We start from the raw sequence: 13,837 nt of genomic DNA, 5'->3' as shown, positions 1-13,837 counted from the left end.
TGGTGCAAAGTTATGTTCTCTGATGAAAGTAAGTTTTGCATTTCCTTTGGAAATCAGGGTCCCAGAGTCTGGAGGAAGAGAGGAGAGGCACACAATCCACGTTGCTTGAGGTCCAGTGTAAAGCTTCCACAGTCACTGATGGTTTGCGGTGACATGTCATCTGCTGGTGTTGGTCCACTGTGTTTTCTGAGGTCCAAGGTCAACGCAGCCGTATACCAGGAAGTTTTAGAGCACTTCATGCTTCCTGCTGCTGACCAACTTTATGGACTTTTATTACCTGCACACAGTGCTAAAGCTACCAGTACCTGGTTTAAGGACCATGCTATCCCTGTTCTTAATTGGCCAGCAAACTCGCCTGACTTTAACCCCATAGAAAATCTATGGGGTATTGTGAAGAGGAAGATGCGATATGCTAGACCCAAGAATGCAGAAGAGCTGAAGGCCACTATCAGAGCAACCTGGGCTCTCATAACACCTGAGCAGTGCCACAGACTGATCGACTCCATGCCACGCCGCATTGCTGCAGTAATTCAGGAAAAAGGAGCCCCAACTAAGTATTGAGTGCTGTACATGGTCATACTTTTCATTTTCATACTTTTCAGTTGGTCAAGAAAATCCTTTCTTTGTATTGGTTTTAAGTAATATTCAAAATTTCTGAGATACTGAATTTGGGATTTTCCTTAGTTGTCAGTTATAATCATCAAAATTAAAATAAAAAACATATGAAATATATCAGTCTGTGTAATGAATGAATATAATATACAAGTTTCACTTTTTGAATGGAATTAGTGAAATAAATAAACTTTTTGATGATATTCTAATTATATGACTAGCACCTGTATAGATTACTATTAATTTAAGTTCAATTCTTATTCATCCCACACACGAGAACTTACTCTGGTCAGGCCTAGCACGAGTCATTCTGCATGCATTTATTGTTAGTCAGATTGTTAACATTGCTGCTGTTGTGTTTACATGTATTTGAAGAGGACAGAAATAACTTAAGATGGATCATGGCTATTCATTGGATTCATGATCGACCTGACCTCAACCAATCAAACTGACAAAAAGCAGGTGTGAAATTCTCCCTATGAGTGTTTACCGTAAGAGATCTGCTATATGGCAATGATGAGAGATTTATTGACCGTGACAGGTGTGTGTGTGTGTATGTAGGTACATAAATATTGGCATATTTAGGAGGGTTGAAAGTAGCTGCATTATTGACTTACTGCCAAATTCTCTGACCTTTGACCCGTAGAGATGAATCCATCGCTGATGACGCAAGATAAAGGGTCATTAGTGAAAGCTGAGAGTGCAAGAGATGGCTCTATTTGCATGTATTTCTGTACATCTATCAAGTGAAGTAAAGAGGAATGCTTTGATGTGCCTCACCATTGATTGACCTCATACTGCAGCCAAACATACTGGGACATTACGAGCATGTGTATTCCCAGCAGGTGCACGTAAGGACCTTTCATCCTCAAGAGCACAAGTCTAAGATTCTTGTGTAGTGAATATGGCCGAGTTATTTAAACATCTATGTTTATGTAATGTAATAGCTCACTTACCGTTAACCAGTTAATAGGTTTTTACTGTAGCATTTTTACAGCCTTTTACCATTAAAATCACAATCTTTTTTACAGTGAAAGATATTAAAGTTTGGCTTAATGTTTCTTTGGCTCTCTCACATTAGGGATAGTCTGCTGAACACAAAAGAAGATATTCTGAAAATGTTGGTAACCAGACAGTTGAGGGTAGCCACTGACTTCCACAGTATTATTTTCCTTACAGGTTTTTTCATACAGGTTTGGAAAACTTGAGGGTTGAGTAAATAATGACAGAATTTTGGTGAATTTTTGGTGAACTATCCCTCTAAGTAAATTCAATAATGATTTAAGAATTTACAGAATACTGGAAGGCTAATGATAGTTGATACAAAATTGGGCTCTTAAGACAAATACGAAAACATATGTTTCGGTAGAATCGTCAACCCCTTGCTCTTATCATCTTTAACTCCACAGTGGCAGCTGCTCTGCCCACCATCCCACACAAAATGACACACTGCCAAAACACAACAAACTGGTCACTGAGGGGAAGGGAGAAACGATATGCTATATTCCATTAAGATTCCTCTTAGGCATAAGGACAAATTATCCTCTGTGTGTGTGTTCAAGAATGACAGACTGGGTCTCTGGGCTGAGATTGTAGGTTCATACTTAAAAAAACAGCTGTACACAGATAATTGTATTCATTTAATTAAGGAGACAGAATCAGGCAAGTCTGTTTCACCCTCTCTTACAATAAGTCTTCTATATACAAGAACATCTCTCTGATTCTCTGAAACGGTAAAGCCATATGGCAGAAAAAGATGCACCGGTTGCATGTAGCTGTGAAGTTGTGGTAGGCATATGCACCCATATGTGTGTTAGTATGCGTATGTGTGTCTCATTGTGTCGCTTAATCTTTTCATCTAACAGGTGCTCGTTGCAGTATTTGGTGGGTTTTCTTTGTGTGCTTTTGCACAAATTCACAATATGTTAGTAGGCTATCTGTAGAAGAGAATATAAAACAGCTTATTATCCTTGATGCTGAAACAAAGAGTTATTTTCTACATTGAATAAATTGATACCTTTAAAATGTGTGTATATGACATTATTCGTTAATAATGTCATATTCGTCATTATTCGAAAATATTCGTTAAATAATTAATGTTTTAAAACTTCTCACAATGTGTGGAGACGCCATATTAATCCATTATGATTGTACAGATCTGATAGTAACTGTAATAGCCTAATTGTTGCATTAAGACAGTCTAACATTGTGAATCAGTTTTAATTGTGCCAATGTATCAGACGTTCTATTTTTATGTCGTTGATGTTAATTTACTACTCTATTATAACTAATTCTGGAGGTGCATGTGTAGAATTCTTAGTTTAAAGCCTTGCTTGCGAGTTTCAGGAAGAGGCTGAGTGCACGAGTGCGCGCGCGTATTTAATTGAGTGAGTTGAAAGGGGGTGGCGTTGAGTCTGCACGCGCTCTGCTGTCAGAAACAGAAGATGTTTGACAAGCTCACCGGAGGCACGAGCGCACATTTCTAACCATTTCAGTTGTTTGTTCATACATAAAGGTAAGTAAAGCTGGTTATCTCTCACATTTTTGCTCTTAATTAGAAGCGATTCGATGCCATAATATGTATGCTTTATAGTGAGGCGTCATTCTGGTATTGACAGTAGAATTTCCTGGAGTTCAAACAAGTTTTGTTTTTACAAAAACAAACTCAAACCTCAAAGCTTGATTTTCACGCTATTTCTAAGAGGAATGATTCTGTTGCTAATATAAGGCTCGGGGTCGTTTAACAAAAGAGAAATGGTCGAGCAAGATCTGGGGTCGTTTTTACCCGCGCGAACCTGTATTTGTGTATCCCCAAACAGCCGCTCCAGATATAACAGATATAACCCGTGCCAGACTGTGTAATGCGACGTAGCGGTCGAAACCGAATCCTATCTAGGCTGCTACTGCTTCATCCAGGCAGACGGACACATTGAATCTCTGTACACAGATCATCGCGCTATTCTGCAGCGCGCGCGCTCGCGTCTGTCTGTATTTGCGCGCAACTTTTGCACAAAGCTTTAATTTACGCGTTGCCTTCACAAGAATTACTATGGTAACCATAACGTCTGTTAAATGCTATATTAAATCCACCTATTGTTACTAAAATAAACCGAGTTTTCTTAATATTATCGACTACTGTTATAAAAATCTAAGTTTAGTGCATTGTTTGAAGAAGGACAGTTCGACCTAATAATCAAATAACTTACGTTTCTGATATAAAATACACAGTAAGATCGTATATTTCCAGGAACGGATGAGAACAGATTGAAAGGCGAGCTGGAGACTTGTATTTGAATGGAGCTCATTTTCCTTCCCTGCTCGTAGCGTTCTTTATTTACTCCGCTGAAGATCCACGTCGGGATTTCTATTGCTCCGAACGATCCATTATTATTAATAATAACATTATTGTTAATTATAAGTTAATATTTGATTGTTTTTTATGGTAATTTTATGATTATATGTCATAAAATGATATATACACCAAAGCATAATAGCATCATAATAAAACAAATCAAATATTTATTTAGAATGATTTTATTTTAGTGACTAGATCTACACAGTTAAAAATACGTTTCAGAAAGGCGTATTCACAAGTGATGTCATAGAAAGAACCTTTCAGTAAACAGGTCTTAAAAGAAAAGAAAAAAATCTTACTGTGAAAAACATTTTAATAATCTAAAGAACTACTATAAAGAACATTTGTGCAATGGAAAGGTTCCATGGTTCTTCATGGTAAAATGGCAATGAAGAACCTGTATTTGTGTATTATATATGTAGAAACCATGGTTACCATAGTACATTTACATAAGAATTTATCAGTGGGCAGAAACCCAGACTGCTGCACATCAGACGTTAGATGCATGTTAGATGGCATCTCTACCACACAATTATTTAGCATCCAAGTTTGGGGCCACCTGTTTGATAACCCAGAAAAAAACCTTGATGAAGATGCCAAGAGCGACTGCAGTGTCTGCATGTGTGGGGGCGTATGGCTTAACGCTGGAGAAAGTGAGTCAGTGACTCAGTGGTCAGACATGAAGACAAGTTCAAACATGATGAGAGTGATGACATAAGAATGTAGGATGCACTCTATCCAGACAGAGCTTGCGTGTGTGTGCCTTCCATTCAGGGAACCATCATTCCGGGAATATAATTTACAGAACAGCACCTGTCCCTGCTATAAAAGAAGTTGCACATAATGCATGCATACAAATCAATGTTTGTAAACTGACATATTTTTATCGAAATCAGCATTCTGTATATTGCTGGAGAGACCTGTGCTTCTCAAATGGTTTTGCTTCACGACTTTACATTAAACATGAACAGAATCGTCATCATACAAAATGCAAAATTATTAACATAACATAGACAGAATAGTAAAATTGGTTTTTTAAAATGTTTTGGATTTTATATTTTGAGCATTTAATTTTTTATTATTTATTTCATTTTGATGTTTTCAGCTAATAATTGACCTGACAACATTTGTTTTGGCACAAACCATGTCTGAATATTTCTATTTATCTTGTGTATCTTTTTTATCTTTGTGTGTGTGTGTGTGTGTGTGTGTGTGTGTGTCATGTCAAACAATCTTTTTGGCATCTGTCTAATTTGTCTAGTTTTCTTCCAAATGACAGATGAATTTGCACCAAAATATCATTTCACACTGCATTTTAGATCAACATTAAAACAAATTGGAGTAGTTTTCTCCTCAGTTTTAAGCATTGATAAGCCTATTTATTTTGATTTCTTAACTGCACAATTATGCGGCTGTGTTAATTTAACTTTACTTTGAGCACGGGCAGGTCAGTTCATGAATGAATAAAAAATAAAGACATCTCATTATTGATGCTTGGTTGGATGCTTAATATGTTTTAATCACTGATTTGAGCCTTTTTTGAGTAAACCTTGCATAGTGCTCAGAATAAATAAATGTTTAGAGATCTGAAAAGGATTCATGTTCTGACTGAAAACCTCACATAGAGATTTTTTTTCCTCTCCTTTACAGAATAAGAATCTGTCTAGCCATCTGTTTTGGCAAGATTAGAACAGAACACGAGACAAAAAAGAGAAAAGAAGACATATTGTCTTGGTACTAACTGGCTTGGATGGTCATGGGGCATCTGGTGGCCTATGACTGTTGACCTTTGAATTTGAAAATTTCAAGATGTCAGAAACAGGAGAATCTGAAAATATCCCAGAATGCACTGTGGAGGAGACTTCACCTCCATGTTGTACCACAGACACAGAGGACTGTCATAAATCCACCCAGGTAATAATACAGATTCAATGACTTCCATCAATTCACCCTTTAGTCTCTTCCTTGCTTCATTTCCTCCTATGATTTTTTTTAATCCTGCTTATTTTTTTCCTTTGAGCAGCCAAAATCAGATGATAACCATCGACAACTCAAAAAGAAACTAAAGGTAGGATTGCAACTGAATTTAATCGTTAAAGCACCCTCCCTGTAGAGCATTCGTTTCATTTATGAGTTTATTTTCCTTTCTAGCTTGCCAGACGTTTATGTTAGATTGATGTGGCTATACTCTGAAGAATATTGCTTTTTGAATCATTCTCTTCAGTGGGTAAATGTCATTTGCTACTGACTGCTTAACTTCAAGGGTTATGTGTCTCAGTCCAAACGCCATTAGTAAACATTGCTTTCACTCCCCCGATAGTACAAAGTTACTCAACTCCATAATGTGAATCACATCAGCAGGTCTGGCAGTCTGGGACCAGGTCCAAAATAGCATAGTTAAACTTTTCACCCTGTAATGTTAATCGAGTGATCTAGAAATGCAATTCAATAAAAACCATTCCTACTGGCTGCATTTACAAAATGAAACTAGTGACATGTTTGAAATCATATTTATGAATAACAATATAAATGTCAGAAATCTTACACATAAGTTATTGATAAATTGATGTATATTGCTCATGGGCAGTTGGAATTGGCTATTTACATAGCATTTCAATTTCTTTTGCCAATATTCCACATCAGTTTAGTATTTCAAGTACTATACAAAAAAGAAAAAATATGAAAAATAAACTTTTTATGTCCATATACTGCATAATAAAAATGAAATACCAAAAGTAGCATTAATGTGGACTAAGAAAGAGAAAGCCCTTCTATAGAAAATATATATATATATATTTTTTTTTTTTTTCCTGTGTGATATGGAGCATTGGGGTTACTAAATGAATGTGTGCATGTGTTACAGGCCAAAGGAAAATTAGTTCGGAGCACAGCTGTGTATGATGAGTCTTTATCCACTGAAGAGAACAGCAAGGTAAGAATCATTAATAAACTAAAGACACGTTTACAATTAACATTAAAGTTCATTTCAAAACTCTAGTAGACCTGATGGATTGGACATATCTAAGTGAATCAAAACTGTAACCACTGCTTTGGTTAGTGTTTAAACAATAAGAGGTTTCCAGAGGTATATACTTCAATCATTATACTTAGTTCCTAAATCCTAAAAATGCAGTTACATCTATAACATGCTTGAAGCGAATGACTGATAGAGTTTGTGAAGGATTTCTGTTCTCTCTTGGCCTAGGAAAAAGAGTGCAAGACAACTGTATCTAGTAACCATGGTGACAGTCTTGAGTGCAATGAGGAGGAAGAGGAGACAAACATCACATCGAAAAAAAAAAAATTATCTAAAGGTATAATTTGCATTGCATGTAGGTATTTGTGTCATATTTGCACAAAATATGTGCATATGAAATACATTTTAACTAGGGCTAGGACAAATACTGCATAATTTCACAATTAATGTGGGATGTTTAGTGTTAAAAATATGCTTTTTTTTCGGAATGAGCAGATATTTGAATTTAAAATATACTTCCTTTGTACTGATTCTAAATTAATTTGATGTTATATACACAACTGTTTAAATGTTTGATGTTGGTAAGATTATTAACGCTTTTGAAAAAGGTTTCTTATGCTCACCAGTGCTGTGTTTATTTGATCAAAATAAAAACAGTAATATTGTGAAATAATACTTCAGTATAAGAGAACTGTTTTCTATTACAATATATTTTAAAATGTAATGTGTTACTTCAGGCCTCAGGGTGATATGATCCTTCAGAAATCATACTAATGTGCTGATTTAGTGCTCAAGAAGAATTCCTTATTATGCTATATTAAAAATAGAAGTCTTCTGAAATGTTGTCTTTATTGTCACTTATGATAAATTGAATGCATCCCCACTTAATAAAAGTTTTAATTTCTTTCAAAATAAAAAAAATTCAGTGACCCCCCCCAGACCTTTGTATAGTAGTGTATATTTATTACTTTTAATAGTATGTGCAAGTACATGCAATTAATTGCAGAAAATGGTAATTCGTTTTTTAATTTATTTGGTTCAAAGTCCTAATTTTAACTTGCGTATGAAAAATGCAATTCTGTGCATGCATTCTGCTAAATGAATAAATGTACTGTAATGTATCTTTTAGAGCCCAGTCTGGAGTACACAGACTCCACAGGCATTGATCTGGAGGAGTTCTTAATCACTACTTTGAAAAGCAGTCCCAGGTGGGTAAAAGTCTGAAAATATCCCTTCATTCTCCACCTTCCATTTATGCTGAATCAGTTAATTTATTTTGTTGATTACAGGGACAGACTGATGCTTCTAAAACTCGAGCAAGACATGACTGATTTTATGACAGACAACAGGTACCGTTCCATGCATGCTTTAGAGATAGACATGTTTGTAATGTGATATAATATCTTTTTCCTTCTCTCTGTAGTTCCTATAAAAAGTTCCCTCAGATGTCCTCGTATCACAGGATGCTGGTCCACAGGGTTGCAGCTTATTTTGGTCTGGAACACAATGTGGATCACAGTGGGAAAGCGGTTATCATCAACAAAACCTGCAATTCCAGGATGTATGTGTGTTTCAGAGATTATATATGTACATTTGATGAAGGAATGGATGTGAGTATAACATGATGTATTTCAGACCAGAACATCGGTTTGCTGAACATGTTCAGGAGGAGAAAACAGAGGAAAGAAGATCAATACTAAAGAGAGGCACCAGTCAGGAGAAAGAAGACAGTCAGGTATGGTCAAATACACACTTCACTGACCCCTGACATTACCACTAGGGTACAAAAGAGCGAACAGTAGCTCCTCTAATAGCTCTGATCTTTCCGGCTGCTTAATTTGTGTCTGCACATCTCCTGTTGTTTTTTATAGCTGAGAGTTCCATCTCTCAAAGAACAAATGAGGAGCAAGTCAATAGAGGAGAGAGAGGAGGAATACCAGAGAGTCAGAGAACGCATATTCTCACAGGATGTAGGAAAACACTTACTTAAAAAGCACAAACAGTGTACAATAAAACTTGGCCTCTAATTTTGTGCTCTTTTATTTTTCAGTCCACTTGTCTTTCGCAGAGTGTGTATATTGAGACCAGGTAAAAATCTTTTATTTTAATATTTATTCAAGAAATATTAAATGATTTATATATACATATATATTTATATATACAGTACAGACCAAAAGTTTGGACACACCTTCTCATGTAAAGAGTTTTCTTTATTTTCATGACTATGAAAATTGTAGATTCACACTGAAGGCATCAAAACTATGAATTAACACATGTGGAATTATATACATAACAAAAAAGTGTGAAACAACTGAAAATATGTCATATTCTAGGTTCTTCAAAGTAGCCACCTTTTGCTTTGATTACTGCTTTGCACACTCTTGGCATTCTCTTGATGAGCTTCAAGAGGTAGTCACCTGAAATGGTCTTCCAACAGTCTTGAAGGAGTTCCCAGAGAGATGCTTAGCACTTGTTGGCCCTTTTGCCTTCTGTCTGCGGTCCAGCTCACCCCTAAACCATCTCGATTGGGTTCAGGTCCGGTGACTGTGGAGGCCAGGTCATCTGGCGCAGCACCCCATCACTCTCCTTCTTGGTCAAATAGCCCTTGATGCCTTCAGTGTGACTCTACAATTTTCATAGTCATGAAAATAAAGAAAACTCTTTGAATGAGAAGGTGTGTCCAAACTTTTGGTCTGTACTGTATATATTTTTTTTCTTACACAAATGCATTGATTCACTTCAAAAGCATTTACTGTCATTATAAAACCTGGAAGAGTCAGGACCTTTTTTTAATATAACTGTATTTGTCTGAAAGAAGACGGCAGCTATTTAGGTGAGAAATGATTTTTCTCCATCATCCGACCTCTGAAGATTTGTCAGAACAGAGAGTGTTCTCTGAGAGGCTAAGCTTTTGTGAGTGGCTATAAAAGGGCTGCTCTCCTGACTTAAGGGCTGTCACAAACACAGGTGTAATTTCTCATTACACCTATTTCAGTAATATTAGGGACTTTTTAAGTGGTGTACCCCCCCCCCCCCCCCCCAAATAAAAAAAAACTTTCTTGTTTTTTTTCCCTCTTATTTCTAAACTAAGAAAATGTAACTCAAACATTTTTTCAGCAACTTACTTACATTTAGAGATATATTTAATATCAAATATCTTGCAAAAACTAGGCACAAAACATATTTCTGCCATCCTGACAGGGGTAACAGGGATGGCTCGGGACAGCTGTCTGGCAGCAGGCAGAGCAGCTTTGAGCTGGACTCTCATTGGAATGACCCTCGACCTTGGAGCAGCACAGATTCTGACAGCCCAACATGGACCTCTAAATCTGCACATGCTCGTTCAGACAGCAGCTCCAAACTCTGCAATCCAGGTTCATGTCCCTGTCAGAAAAAAAAGATTGAAAATGCCACAAAGCCAATCTGGGTGCTACTCTGGGCACTAGTTATTTAGAGTGGGGCTTAGAAGTCTAATAAAAAAAGCTTTTTTTCTTTTCAAATGTAACACAAAAATCTAAGTTTATTAGCATAAAATTGAAATGTTTTATGTAAAAAGAACACACAAAATGTATTTAGTTTGTCTCTCTTTTACTGTAATGACAGTGGCACTTGAGTTGCATGAACTCTGCAGGTTTTCGTAAAACCTGATGATGCTCTCCAGCATGATTTGAGTCACATGATCAGTGTCACAAATGTCCTTATTTGATTAGTGAACTAGAAATAGTGCAGAATCCCTCATAATGTTTCTGTCTGATCAATTCAACAGTGTCTGAGTCAGCTCTATCATACGCTCCACCCAACAACAGCCATGCTTACATTATTGTGCCTGCTGAGTCATCTATACCCCCTGGGAGCGTCTTATTGAATCCACATACAGGTACACATACATGCACTCACAATTCCCAGAGCAGAAGATGACTAATTGGTTCAAACTGACTGTATACAAACACCAAATAATCTTTCTCATATAACTATGGATATCTCTTTTAGGGCAGCCATTTCTGAATCCTGATGGATCTCCAGCTGTTTACAACCCACCAGTAAGTCAGAAGTCGTGTGACCAGCTTAACCCAGTACAGTCACAAGCCCCACCCCCTGCACCTCAGCAGCAGCCAGGAGCAAGCCATGGTGTCCCACAGGTAAGTGAAACATATAATAGAGACTGACTTTTATTTTATTTTATTATACTTTGCTTTCATTTAACGCTAACTTAAGGTTCACTCTTGACAACACAACAAAATTTAATAGCACTGTTAAAGGTAATCTTTATCAAATATCCAAATGAATATCAATTTCTCATTCTGCACATTATAATGAGGCTGTATTACAGAAACAAACAGTTTTATTTCTGTAGAATAGATGCCAAAATACTTCTTTATTTATAATCAACAAAACTCACAATCTTCCCTCTCATTTCTGGTTTAGGTTCAATACTCCTCTGTGACATACCTTCCACCTCAGCAGTTAAACATTTCTGCCTCCCAGCAACACCCAACAGAGCAGACTGTAAGTGAGGCATAAGTATTAATATAATCTAGTTATCTCGCTATCTAATATTATTTATATTTATTTGCAGAAAAAATGTAGTATATACACTATCACTCAAAAGTTGAAAGAATGCATTAAACTGATCAAAAGTGGCAGTGAAGACATTTATAATATTGTGAAAGATTTCTATTTTAAAAAATACAATGCTCTTTTGAACTTTCTATACATCAGAGAATCCTGGAAAAATGTGACTCTGGAGACTGGAGTAATAACTTCTGAAAATTCAGCTTTGCCATCACAGGAATAAATTACATTTTAAAATATTTCAAAATAGAAAACAGTAAAGTGTAATAATATTTCGCAATATTACAGTTTTTGTTTGTATTTTTGATCAAATAAATGCAGCCTTGGTGAGCATGAGAGACTTTTTTTAATAACATTTTAAAAATTTGACCAACCCCAAACTTGAGGGGTAGTGTCAATAACAGGACATGACAAGCCTATTTTCGATTCTTAGAGGGAAGACATTACTGCTAAGTTTGGTCACATGACCCTGAGTCACCAGTCATCATCAGGGGATCTTCCAGATATGTCCTTATTCTACATGCAAGGAGCTCCACCCACACACAGCTATGCTCCACCCCACCACAGTTACGCTCAGTCTCACCATTCAGACAGTTACATTACCCCTGGAGTGACACTGGCTCCTCCCACAGCCCCGCCTCCTCAGAGTCAGCAGAGCAGCCAGGTACTTCATCACAAATTAGTAATGAGATACGAAGTAATGTCACACTGTATGTCTAATTATGAGTCAACTCTGGTCTCCCCTCTTAGGTTTCAGTGTACAGTTACCCTGTTCAGTGTCCCAATGCATCTCAACAATACACAGCAGCCAGTTACAATGCACAAACAGGTACACATGAAGCCTCTCTGCATCCTTCATGCCTGAGTCTCACAGTAGTAGGGGAGGGGGCCGTTACACTGTAAGAGATGGTGGCACTGGTCTCACAGTGAACCGGTCTCTTTTCCTGCTATTCTCTTCAGCTTTCATGAGACATAAATATAGACAGTTCAAGTATTGTGTGTACATGCATAAAAATACATGAATAAACAACCTTAAGCATATAGTACTTTACTGCCTGTCATTTTGAGTCCGTAATTGCTATACAATTAACAATTAATAAAATCCCACACATACTTGTCAACATTTTTTTGACAGTATATCCGCCTGTTATGTCAAACCAACAAGGCTGCCCAGGCATGATGGGAAGTCAGATTCTGCCCCAAACACAGCCTGGCATTGTGGGACCTTACCCATCCGTGTCCTCCTATCAGGTACTGGTGCAAAAAAATAAAAAAATAAAAATAAATACGGAAATTAAATTCTGAATTATAAAATGTATGTATATGTCTTTTCTCTCTTGTAACAAGGTATCACAGCATCAACAACAACAACAGTCCTATCCTGCAATGCTGGTGTCAGGACAAAGTGGGCAGACGCAGTGTTTGCCCTCTGCTGGAGTTAAAGTATACTGCAACTCTTTGGTCCCTTCTTCCCCTCCACCACTTAATGTGATGGGGGTCTCCTTCCAGCCAAGTAGCTGCAAAAATGGCTGTAGCGTTAATCAGAACCAGTGCTGGTACTAAGAGACACTATGGGTTCGCTTATAGAGTTGATATGAATTCATATGCATTCAGTATTTGTAGCTACACAATAATGTTCCCTACAGTCTGTAGCACTCGAGTCTGATGATAGCATCCTTCAGATTCAACCTTTTCTACTTTGTCAATAACATATTTTGAATTTTACTTTACATGGACATTGATAGCATCATGTCTAAATTGCTGTTAGGGCATAATTTATACTATTTATATTAATACTTGTTTTGCTTAATATGGATAAAATGTTATATTTGAATGGTATGTAATACTGTATTTATCTTGTTTATAGAGGGCTATATTACATAAATTGGGAATTAAACTAGATTCAGTGTTTTCAGTTATCAAAACAGTATGTCAACCATTTAAAAAAACTCAATATAACGCCCTCTGTTGCTTATAAGAGAACACTACAATAACAAAGCATTAATCGTGAACGAATCATTCAGACAGATTTAATTTGCATTATTGAAAAGATCCGAGTCAGAACGATTCATTCACAAATCAGACATCGCTATTTATGACGTGAATTTTAAGAATCGTATGTCCAGTGAATTTTTACTGATAAATAATTGTCTGACCGTGGAGATTACCTTCCGACAGACAAGTCGTGTGTTTTCTATCAACTGTTGTGAACTGAATTTGTTCATGATTTAATTTGATTCACTTGGACAGCCAAATATTACCTTTTGTGTTCCACTGAAGAAAAGAGTGAACAGCACTAGGGTGAGTAAACGATGATATAA

At 36.7% G+C, this 13,837-nt stretch overlaps 1 protein-coding gene across 1 annotated transcript; it reads left to right on the top strand.

Annotated features, from left to right (window-relative positions):
* The first annotated feature begins 3,018 nt into the window (after window positions 1-3,018).
* On the top strand, window positions 3,019-13,418 carry LOC132104876 (cAMP-regulated phosphoprotein 21-like). Its single transcript, XM_059510397.1, has 20 exons — window positions 3,019-3,127; window positions 5,618-5,881; window positions 5,991-6,035; window positions 6,831-6,899; window positions 7,173-7,281; window positions 8,074-8,152; window positions 8,234-8,293; window positions 8,368-8,505; window positions 8,580-8,679; window positions 8,816-8,914; window positions 8,995-9,032; window positions 9,760-9,777; window positions 10,146-10,318; window positions 10,711-10,821; window positions 10,935-11,083; window positions 11,370-11,450; window positions 11,950-12,180; window positions 12,267-12,345; window positions 12,652-12,767; window positions 12,864-13,418. Exons 2-20 carry the CDS (start codon window positions 5,777-5,779, stop codon window positions 13,077-13,079), a joined length of 2,016 nt encoding a protein of 671 aa, XP_059366380.1. The 5' UTR covers window positions 3,019-3,127; window positions 5,618-5,776; the 3' UTR covers window positions 13,080-13,418.
* The last annotated feature ends 419 nt before the right edge of the window (window positions 13,419-13,837 follow it).

This window comes from Carassius carassius, chromosome 25 (assembly GCF_963082965.1).
Source record: "Carassius carassius chromosome 25, fCarCar2.1, whole genome shotgun sequence".
NCBI classification, from domain to species: Eukaryota; Metazoa; Chordata; class Actinopteri; order Cypriniformes; family Cyprinidae; genus Carassius; species Carassius carassius.
This window is presented reverse-complemented; position numbering and strand designations above follow the sequence as displayed.

Excerpts from the sequence above, each read along its gene's own strand:
- LOC132104876 (XM_059510397.1), top strand. The coding sequence starts at position 5,777 with ATGTCAGAAACAGGAGAATCTGAAAATATCCCAGAATGCACTGTGGAG. Across the intron at positions 6,036-6,830 it reads AACTCAAAAAGAAACTAAAG|GCCAAAGGAAAATTAGTTCG; the intron begins GTAGGATTGCAA and ends CATGTGTTACAG. Across the intron at positions 11,084-11,369 it reads CAAGCCATGGTGTCCCACAG|GTTCAATACTCCTCTGTGAC; the intron begins GTAAGTGAAACA and ends TTTCTGGTTTAG.